This window comes from Cotesia typhae, unplaced genomic scaffold, assembly GCF_013202065.1.
Source record: "Cotesia typhae breed Kobodo isofemale line unplaced genomic scaffold, CoteBio_Ctyphae contig_123, whole genome shotgun sequence".
Lineage (NCBI taxonomy): Eukaryota > Metazoa > Arthropoda > Insecta > Hymenoptera > Braconidae > Cotesia > Cotesia typhae.
In genome coordinates, this window is record NW_027423715.1 from 2,804,326 (window position 1) to 2,813,778 (window position 9,453).

The 9,453-nt window shown below is 27.1% G+C and overlaps 3 protein-coding genes across 4 annotated transcripts; 2 read left to right on the forward strand and 1 right to left on the reverse strand.

Annotated features, from left to right (window-relative positions):
- The first annotated feature begins 2,149 nt into the window (after positions 1-2,149).
- Pgrp-s2 (peptidoglycan recognition protein S2) lies at positions 2,150-3,749 on the forward strand. 2 transcript variants are annotated; one of them, XM_074253598.1, is made up of 4 exons: positions 2,150-2,279; positions 2,365-2,525; positions 2,634-2,796; positions 2,861-3,749. In XM_074253598.1, exons 1-4 carry the CDS (start codon positions 2,216-2,218, stop codon positions 3,049-3,051), a joined length of 579 nt encoding a protein of 192 aa, XP_074109699.1. In that variant the 5' UTR covers positions 2,150-2,215; the 3' UTR covers positions 3,052-3,749. The 2 variants fall into 2 exon arrangements, with proteins under 2 accessions (XP_074109699.1, XP_074109708.1); XM_074253607.1 differs by having other exon boundaries at positions 2,365-2,510.
- A 294-nt stretch (positions 3,750-4,043) lies between these two features.
- On the reverse strand, positions 4,044-7,707 carry LOC141534126 (TBC1 domain family member 13). Its single transcript, XM_074253270.1, has 11 exons — positions 7,352-7,707; positions 7,182-7,269; positions 6,879-6,952; positions 6,688-6,813; positions 6,459-6,612; positions 6,026-6,182; positions 5,668-5,866; positions 5,393-5,594; positions 5,136-5,258; positions 4,869-4,926; positions 4,044-4,790 (listed from the first exon to the last, which is right to left on the reverse strand). The coding sequence occupies exons 2-11, from the start codon at positions 7,199-7,201 to the stop codon at positions 4,650-4,652; spliced, it is 1,254 nt and encodes a 417-aa protein (XP_074109371.1). The 5' UTR covers positions 7,202-7,269; positions 7,352-7,707; the 3' UTR covers positions 4,044-4,649.
- A 539-nt stretch (positions 7,708-8,246) lies between these two features.
- Positions 8,247-9,302, forward strand: Psf3 (DNA replication complex GINS protein PSF3). Its single transcript, XM_074257881.1, has 4 exons — positions 8,247-8,529; positions 8,596-8,740; positions 8,838-8,967; positions 9,033-9,302. The coding sequence occupies exons 1-4, from the start codon at positions 8,424-8,426 to the stop codon at positions 9,264-9,266; spliced, it is 615 nt and encodes a 204-aa protein (XP_074113982.1). The 5' UTR covers positions 8,247-8,423; the 3' UTR covers positions 9,267-9,302.
- Positions 9,303-9,453: the final 151 nt, after the last annotated feature.

Here is a 9,453-nt window from a genome sequence, read left to right on the forward strand (position 1 = left end):
CTGTTTGCTCAAATAATTTATTGTAATTTCTAAAATAAATTTTTTTTTTATTTTTAGTAAGTGAAAAAAATTTTTATAAATATTTTTATCGAGCTGTAATATTTAAATTTATAAAAAAATTTCTTTAAGAGTTCAAAAATTTATTTTATAAAGAAAAATTTCGATAAAATTAAAAAATCAACTCAGAAAAATTTTTTAAATTAAAAAAAGAGCGAGATTTTTCTAAAAAAATTTAAAATATTAATATTTTTAAGGACTTTAATGCTGAAGCTCTTTCCAAAGACGAATCGCAGAATATTGGTAATAAATCGTCATTTTGAAATTCGCAGATTGTGTAGATATAAAATAGAGAAATAAATAGTAAAAGCCTCAGGGTATTCACAGCGTGAACACTTGTATGCATTTTGGCAATGATATCTCCCGTCTATTATTACAGTTGTAAGTGTAAGGTTAATCCCCAGCTTAGAGCCGGTCACGAAATATCTGGTCCCGGGTAATCCAGTAAAAATGTAAATTTGGATTCATTATTTAACTTTCCCCTAAATAAAAGCTTACACACACACACACACACACACACACACACACACACACACACACACACACACACACACACACAAAGTCTTTGGATTAATTTTAAGCTTTTTTAGTCCTGCAGATTTGGATTTTTTTAGGAAATATTTTTTCTGAGAATTTTGAGAACATTTTTTTAGAAAGAAGAAATAAATTTTTAATTGTATTTATAATGTAACTTTTAATTCGCATGAATGAAGAGAACCGAGAAATGAAGTTGTCGGTCTCTAACGGGATTTATTTGTATTTGTAACCGAAGCACATCAGAGAGAAGAGCAAGGAAGATAAGTGATATGATGAAAAACCCGAATAGAACATGCGGGATCTAACGCCCTCAGGTTTAGTCGCTGGACGTGCGAGAGTAAAGGTACATACTGCATACATTGAATGTGCTTTGTACAAATCTAACACACATAGCTAAGGATACAGTCCGCCCGTCTGCGTACATAACACATGCCATGTGTGTGATATCTATGTACGAATGGTAAATGGGTAAACGCAATTGTATGATATGTATATGTGTGTTAACAACATATATACATTGTAGCGAGAAGGCTAACTAACGGACTATCAGTTCATTAGAGATCGCCACTAAACTTTGGGGTATGTCTGACACTTTGAGCATCAGGGATGTCCAAATTTCCATTCTAGTTAAACTTTTATTTATTTTTTCATTTTGATCCCAATTTTTTTATCAACATTTATGTCACCAAATTTATTAATAAAAAAAATTATTACCGAAAAATTTGTCTAAGTACATAAAAAAAGAAACTATTCCCAAAAATTCAAAAGCTTAATCATGATCGTGACTCATTTTAAAGGATTAGTGATAGAACACATTAATACTTGGTGATATCACCTCGAAAGCCTAAAGTTCTCTGGCCATGGAGCATCCGACTATCCATCAATCTAACCAGCGGTAAAATAAAATACATGATAAATAATAAAAGATACAAATGTACCTATCTATTTGTATGATACACTGGCATACAGTGATAATAAAAAGTAACAAGCGTAGACCACCGCTGAGAATGTTTCCTCGATTAAATACGCCAGTCACTCAATCTAGTATTTATATACAATACAATATACATACGATCGTTTTCGTCTATACAGATAATAGATGTCACATTTTTTATCAATTTTTAAGTCATATAGAGTTATAGCTGTACAGGTTCGTCGACATAATACACACGAAAAAAAAAAAAAGTAAACTGTAAAATTCCGGTTAATTTTTTTATAGTTTTAAACATCGGGCTGGCAAAAATTTTAGTCAAAAAATTTTTGTCGTTTTTGAGCATTGTTGCGCGATTTTAATCTGAAAATTTCGCAATTTTTCAAGTTGTAAAATTCCTCTTACATTAATCAGTTACCGAGAAGAGAAGAGGGATTCCCATTTCTTCACTGAATAATTTATAATGAAAAGCAACTGTTGATAAAACAATAATAAATAATAGATAAAGTCACGTGGCAAATACACACATCAATTCAACTGAGTGTTATTTATTAAATATCTCAAGTACCCAATTACCAGTTTATGTGTGTCTATTAAGCGTGATATGATAATATTGTACGAACGCGCGTGTAAAGGATAACACGTACGATTTTAGATTAAAAAATAAAAATATTGAAAGTTATCTTGAAAATGTTTCTTATTATTGAGATCATTTTTTTCAATGTGCTGGTTTTGATTTCCGGTCAATCTACAGGTAATTTTTTTTTTATGAAAGTCTAAAATTTGATTTTAATTTTAAGTAAGTTAGTGAATTTTTATTAAGTTAATTATATTTGTAGTTAACATTATAAGCAGACATGAATGGGGAGCAAGATTACCCAAATTTCCTCCGGTGAATCTCACAATAAATCCACCAGAGTTTGTTGTTATTCATCACTCCTCAGGGGGAACAGGCTGCAATACTCAAGCTATTTGTCAAGCTAAAGTTAGAAATTTTCAAGTAATTAATTTATTAGTAACCTTGATTTATAAATTAAATAAAAAAAATTTTTTTATTTAAAAATTTATAAATTGAAAAAAAAAAATAAATGTCTGAAATTTCTTTCAGAATTTTCATATGGATGTCAGAGAATGGGATGACATTGGCTACAATTTTTTAATCGGAGAAGATGGTAATGTTTATGAAGGCCGGGGTTGGGGTGTAAAAGGCGCTCATTTTCCTGCTTACAATCCAAGAAGCTTAGGAATTTGTTTCATTGGCTCTTTTGACAGTAAGTCTCAATCAAATTAAAAAAAAAAAAAATTTTTAATTAATGCTCTATAAAATTTTTACAGAAAAAAACCCTGCGCCAGCGGCTCTAAAAACTGCAAAAGCTTTTCTGAGCCATGCAGTTACTCTAGGAAAATTACAATCAAATTACACACTGATAGGACACCGCCAAGGAAGAGCAACCACTTGTCCGGGTGACAAACTTTTTGAATTAATTCAAACTTGGCCGCAATGGAAAAATTTAACCACTCCGTAATTAAATTCTTAGTAATAAAACTTTGTCTATTTTTTCTAGACTCTAATTTGAATTATTGATTAATAATTTACAATATTAAAAGTTAAGGATAAAAAGTTTTTTAGCGGGCTGATTATAATTACTGAAGAAATAAAATTTTTTTAAAATTAGAGAATGTTTAATGACAGAGTATTTTATTAGACTGTTAAAATTTTTTGTCAAAGAGACCGTTGCATCGGAAGGCAATTTTCGAACGCCTCGAGGGCTGATCAACTATCGGGTAATTTTTTTTTGCTGAAAAAAAAATTCATACAATGTAAAAAAAGCATTTATGCGACTATTAGAAGACTGAAGACGCAAAGAGCTAGATAAAAGTCGCAAAGGGCAAGTATATGGAGTTGAGCCTGTAAATCAAGCAATCAACCGCTATAAAAGTCCGCCCACGCGATCACTCTCTTTTCGGAAGACCAGAAAGAAGAACCATGCCCGCATTTTTATGCGCATTTCATTCAGAAGGGTGTGGACCTTTTTTTTTATTTTTTCCTCGGAGCCCTTTTTTACGCGGAGTTTATAGACGCTACGGATGACCCTTGATTTCATTCGCTGCGCTTACCACAGAGATATTGTTACTCCGAGGTCTATTGAAAAAAAATATGTAAAAGTTATAATAAATATTTCAATGTATGAATTTAAAATATTTAAAAAAAAAAAAAAAAAAAAAAAAATAGCAACCTTGCGGTCAAAAAATTTTGTTTCGTCTTAAAAATATAGATTTCAACTTCAAATATGATACAATACGTCATAAATGAAAATTTTTTTTATATTTGTAAACCTAAATTTTATTTTTTCAAATAAAATTCAAAAGATTTTTTTTTTTATAAAAATAATGATATATAATTTTATTTTTAATTTTTATTTATAGGATAAAAGTATTAATTAATGAACACACTTATGTAAAGTTAAATAAAAAAATGGTAATTGAAAAAAATTTAATTTTTCAATCATTAATTATTTCAACTAAAGTCGTTATAATTTATAAGATTAAAAAAAAATTTAATAATTTTTTAAAAATTCTTTTATCCTATCAACAAAAAATTAATTAACAATTATTTTATTTACTAGACACATAGAAAATGGCCGGAAATATTTAGTAAATTTTTGTAATTAATAATAGAGTACGTAATTTTTTAAGATACATGTATATACTTTCAAAAACGAACATATATGTAAAGACAACGTTTAAAAATCGATCAAAGGGTTGTATTGCTTTGTGGTAATAATCTGATGATATTGCAAGAATTTACATTTAGTCTTTAATGATTAATCGCTCATTGTTAATGATTATGAGATGATAAGAGTACACAAGCGCTCAACAAGTCTAAATTTCTTCAGTTAATTATTATTATACAAATATTATCTCAGTTTTTAATTAATCTGTTGTCGTTTATATTTATGTACAAATATTTATCCCCCTCTAATACCCTGAGTAGTAAATTTAATTTAGCTGGTCTAAAAATTTAAGCATTGCAATCTTATCTATTTTTTTTTTTTTTTTTTTTTGGTAAAAAGTTTAGAGTATTAAAGAGAAGATTAAAATCTTTAAGTATAATATTGAATATTTAAAAAAAAATGGGGATAAAAATAAATTGATAAAAGATTTTATTTTTTTTTTTTTTTTTTTTTTTAAGGAGTACTGAGACTTTTCCTGCCAATGAAGCTGCTTTAGTGAGCACTATTTGAATGTCCATTGAAGGGAAGTTCTAAAAAATTTTTATTATTAATATAATTAAATTTTTTTGGATTTAATTAATTATTTAAAAAAATATTTTTATCTTCACCTGAAGTAATTTGACATTCGTAGCAAAATCATTGTCTAGTAATTGATCTTTGAGCAATCTGAAAGATTAATTAATCATTTTTTTATAATTTAAAGGGCACACCTAGTGTGACAGTCTACAAAAAGCCGATTTTTGGGAATTAAAAAAAAAAAATAAACTACTGGATTAATTATTTAAAAATTTTAAGGGTATGTTTATACGTATTTTAAGAATACGCAGTAAAATTTTTGAAGAATGATTATTTAAATAATTGAAAAAAAAACTTACAGTATCATAGCGCAGCAAATGTGTATTAAAAAGCTGAATCTTTTTTCATCGGCAAAAAGTGAATCCCAAATTCTCATAACATCTGGCAGTGGAAATTCTTGAGATAGTAATAAAGTTAACCATCTGCATTAATAATTAATGTGATTAATAAATAGTCCCAAGATTGTTGTAAATTTTTTTTTTCAGGCCAATATTTTCACCGTGTTATTAAATATTAATTAATAAATAAGAATATACATTAAAAAAAATTAATTTACCTAAAACTGTAATATTGTGGACACAAATCTTGCTGTTGTAATCTCAAATAAACTTCATGATCATTACTTTTGACTTGTTGATTCAATTTAATCATCATTGCATTAATACCGAATTCCGCTTCATCCAGAGATTTTATAAAAAAATCTCGAATTTCCCCCATAAGATTAGTAAAGCAAAAAAATGTATCTGCTTCCGCGTATTCTGGAACAAAATAATAACGTAAGCACTCCTAACAAAATTAATAACTACGGCTGTTAATAAATAGTCAACGAACCTCTCCACTTAGGATCTGGATCACATGCAAATGCGTGGTAAATAGGACCAACGATTTCATTCATCCCTTGAACATATCCTTGTCCAGGATTTAATTTTGCGTAGAGAAATAAAATTCTCTCCAAAACTTCCCAGTGCGCTTCTCCGCCTTCTGCTAGTGGTGCATAATCTTCCGGAGCTTTTCTTACGGACACGGCGATCTATAAAATTTTTATTAATTAACAGGTCAAATAAGCCATTGAGTAGTCTGTTTAAAATATATTACCTGCTACTTTCCATTGTGAAAGTCAGAACAAATAATTTTTTAAGATTTTTATCTTGTATATTGTCGGATTTAAATTAAATAATAAAAAAATTACCTTAGTGACGCCTAAACCTTTTCGTTCAACATTGGCACTTCTAAGTACTGTATACTGTACACGCGAATGCAGACGTTTTGGTCCGTTTACATTGACTATCGCTTGACAAGGATAATCAGTTCCTTGCTGGAAGAATGATATGTCTGGACACAAACGTCTGTAATTATAAAAAATTTTTTATTCATAAATTTAGTAAATTTAAATCACGATTAATTACTGCAATTCATTATTTTGCTTTCTTCCAAAATTCTTAAATTAAATCTGGGTAAATATTTCATAATTATTTTTTGACTATAAAATTTCCATGAATTTTTTTTTTTGACATATGATTGAACAAATAAAATAAACATTGAAAAAAAAAAGAAGCCTTATGACTTTTTTTATGAAGCCCAGCTAAAATTAATAAAACGGAAGCCATAAAAAAATACTCTACCTAACATCTTTGTCTATCTGCAATAAAACTTCATTATCTTTAAAATAAGTCTGCCATTTACTCCCAGGATTTGAATTCAATGGATGGTCATGCAACGTTACATCAACTCGATCTCCATCAACAGTCGTTTCACCCGGTGTAACTATCAAATCCTCTACAATAACCATAATTAAAATGAACATGTAAATAATTATGAATTAAAATAAACATTTAAATAACATTAAGTTACCAATAAATGTGTTATATAAATCTCGTTTGCGTTTGAGCACGTCAGACCAGTCTTGTCTGCTCAGTGGTAAATAATTTAACAACAATTTCCAGCACTGTGATCTTAAGCCACCTTCATCTGGTATACCTGTCAATTTATTTAATTTAACATATGCAATAAATAATAAACATATAATATTAAAAAATCTTTACCATGAAAACACAAGCGACGTAAAGTTATTAAATCAATCTCTTCATCGATAAGAACTTCTTCAAAATCAACTAATCTAAAAAATAATTAAAAAATTTTGAAAATTATACGTGTAATTTTTTAATAAATTTATTTAAAAAATTTTACGCATAATTTTTAAAATTTTTTCTTTAATAATTATTAATTTAATAAATTATACAAATTTTCAGATGTCCGCTAATTTAATTTAAATTAATTTCAGTTTCAAAAAAATTATAATTTGATAAGAAATAGAATAATTTAATATTTAAATAAATAAATTTTACCTCTTTTTTAATATACTCATTCTAATGGGTGTTTCATTAAAGTCTCAATGCAATCTTTCAATAAATCTCTTCAGAACAAACACAATATCTAATTAACAATTTACAATGTTAATTAATAAAAAAAACTTGTAATTTTACGTAGTAAAAAATTAGTACATAATTTTCCTTACAATTGGTCAATATGTGGACGTATATTAAGGTTAAATATTTATCAGAATGTCTGGGATTTAATCTCAATACGATTCCGACTTATTATTATTTCTTTAATCATTCTCATTCCCATATGACACTCAAGTTATGCATGTATTACATACGACTGTATGTAATTTGTAATTATATACGTATATTTCTATTGTTTTTTATTTTTGACAGATGCTTAACCTCCATGCGTTTGTGTACATTGCAGTTAGACATATCTAGCTGTCATTATTTTTAGTAACTAGTTTATTTATAAACTTTCAATGTGTTTACGCTGCTTTTCTCAGCCGAGTAATTAATTTTTATCGGTTTTACTTATTATCAATTACCAATTACACATTGATACATAATATATGTGCTTATATATTTATAAATAGAAAAAAACTTTAAAAACAAAAATTAATTCACCGCTTGCTGAAAATGAAGGTAGTTTTCAAAGTTATGTTTAAAAATAAACAAACATGGCGCTGACAGGTAGCGCTGTAGTTAATTTTCAAGCGCCATTTTTTTTTTTTTTTTCAAACGTCAGTTACATATTTTTATATTAGTAAATAATTTTTTTTTTATTTTATAACAATTAAAAAAATTTTTAAATGCAATTTTTGAATGACATTAAAGTTAGCTATCATTTAAAAATTTTTTGATTTTATTTAACAATTAAATAACTCTGAAAAAAGTATTTTTAAAAAATTACATTTTTTATTTTTTTTAATTTCTACATGTCAATTTTTTTTGCCATAATTTATTTTTTAGAAAAATTTCTAAAAATTATTAAATAGCTGCTAAGGTAATTTTCACAATTTTTAAAGTTTAAAAACTGGGCGAACAGCTGATAACTTGAAAAGTCATCCCTTCTACTTCTGAACATCTGTTGGATTTCAAACGCTCTTTTAAAAACAACCAAGTCCATGTGTTAAATGTTGTTTCCGTTGTTTAGTTTAATTATTATAAAAATTTACAATAATTTGGTGTGATAGTGTTTTATAATTTTTTAATTTTAATTAAAATTAGTTGATAGTTCTTAAATTAATAAATTTAACAAAAATGTCATTAACGCAAAGTTACTTTCCAAATTATTTTTCAATAAATGACATTCTGGCGACCGAAGAACGGATTCAGTGTAAAATTGAAGTCAACCTTCCTCGCTTAGGTAAGAAATTTAATTAATCAATTTGTTTATTAAATACATTTTATTTATTTATTATTTATGGCTTAGGTTTTCTGGATATAACCTCTGATGCGTCAGACTTGAAGCCGGGAACGAAATTGGAGTTTCCTTTTTGGCTCGCATCCTCATTACAATCTCGAAGAACACCTATCGTCAGTGTTGAGATACCCAAATATTACAGAGAAGGCTACAGGTAAATTATTAATTTAAAATTATAATTTTTAATATTGTAAAAATAAAAATTGACTTTAAAATAATTTTTTTGAGCAACTATTTAATTTTTTTTTCAGAGATATTTTGTATGCTGATGCGTGTACAGTAACATTGAGCAAATGGAATCAACATTATTATGAACTAGGCATGCTTTTAACTCAATTAAATAATCGTGAAAGTGAAAAAATCAAAGAAACTTTAATATTAGTAAGTCTTAATTTTAATAATTAAATTTTGATTAATTTTTTTTTCTTATCAAGTGAATTTTACAGATTTTTAAATCACGAATAAGACTTGTGATGGATTGGACCCAAAATCCTCACTCCAATCCAACGTTGGCTAGCCAATTACCAATGTTGGAGCGTAATTTATTTATGACTGGCCGAAAAGCGCGACTTGTTTTGATAGAATGGTTAAAGCAAGGTAGTGGTAATATTGAAAAATCAGAACTAGTGGCTAATCTTATGAAAAAACGTAAGCGTGATGAATTTGAGACTGATAAATAATCGTTTTAATAAGTAAATAAATTAATTAAAAAATAATTACTTAATTCAGCAATTAATTTAATTAAAAAATTATAATACAATATCCCTTTATTTAACAAATACAATCTTTTTTTTTTTTTAATAGTAATTAAATAACAAATTATGTACAATTTACAATTGATAAAAAGAAATTTAAAAAAATCAAGTA

Bases quoted from the DNA above. Each gene is read 5' to 3' on its own strand.
- Pgrp-s2 (XM_074253598.1), top strand. From the start codon at position 2,216: ATGTTTCTTATTATTGAGATCATTTTTTTCAATGTGCTGGTTTTGATT. The intron at 2,526-2,633 runs GTAATTAATTTA...AATTTCTTTCAG, and splicing joins CTAAAGTTAGAAATTTTCAA to AATTTTCATATGGATGTCAG. The intron at 2,797-2,860 runs GTAAGTCTCAAT...AAATTTTTACAG, and splicing joins TTTCATTGGCTCTTTTGACA to AAAAAAACCCTGCGCCAGCG.
- LOC141534126 (XM_074253270.1), bottom strand. From the start codon at position 7,201: ATGAGTATATTAAAAAAGAG. The intron at 5,867-6,025 runs GTAATTTTTTTA...AAAATTTTATAG, and splicing joins AAGGTTTAGGCGTCACTAAG to ATCGCCGTGTCCGTAAGAAA. The intron at 5,595-5,667 runs GTTCGTTGACTA...ATTTTGTTCCAG, and splicing joins TCCAGATCCTAAGTGGAGAG to AATACGCGGAAGCAGATACA.
- Psf3 (XM_074257881.1), top strand. From the start codon at position 8,424: ATGTCATTAACGCAAAGTTACTTTCCAAATTATTTTTCAATAAATGAC. The intron at 8,530-8,595 runs GTAAGAAATTTA...TTTATGGCTTAG, and splicing joins AGTCAACCTTCCTCGCTTAG to GTTTTCTGGATATAACCTCT. The intron at 8,741-8,837 runs GTAAATTATTAA...TTTTTTTTTCAG, and splicing joins TATTACAGAGAAGGCTACAG to AGATATTTTGTATGCTGATG.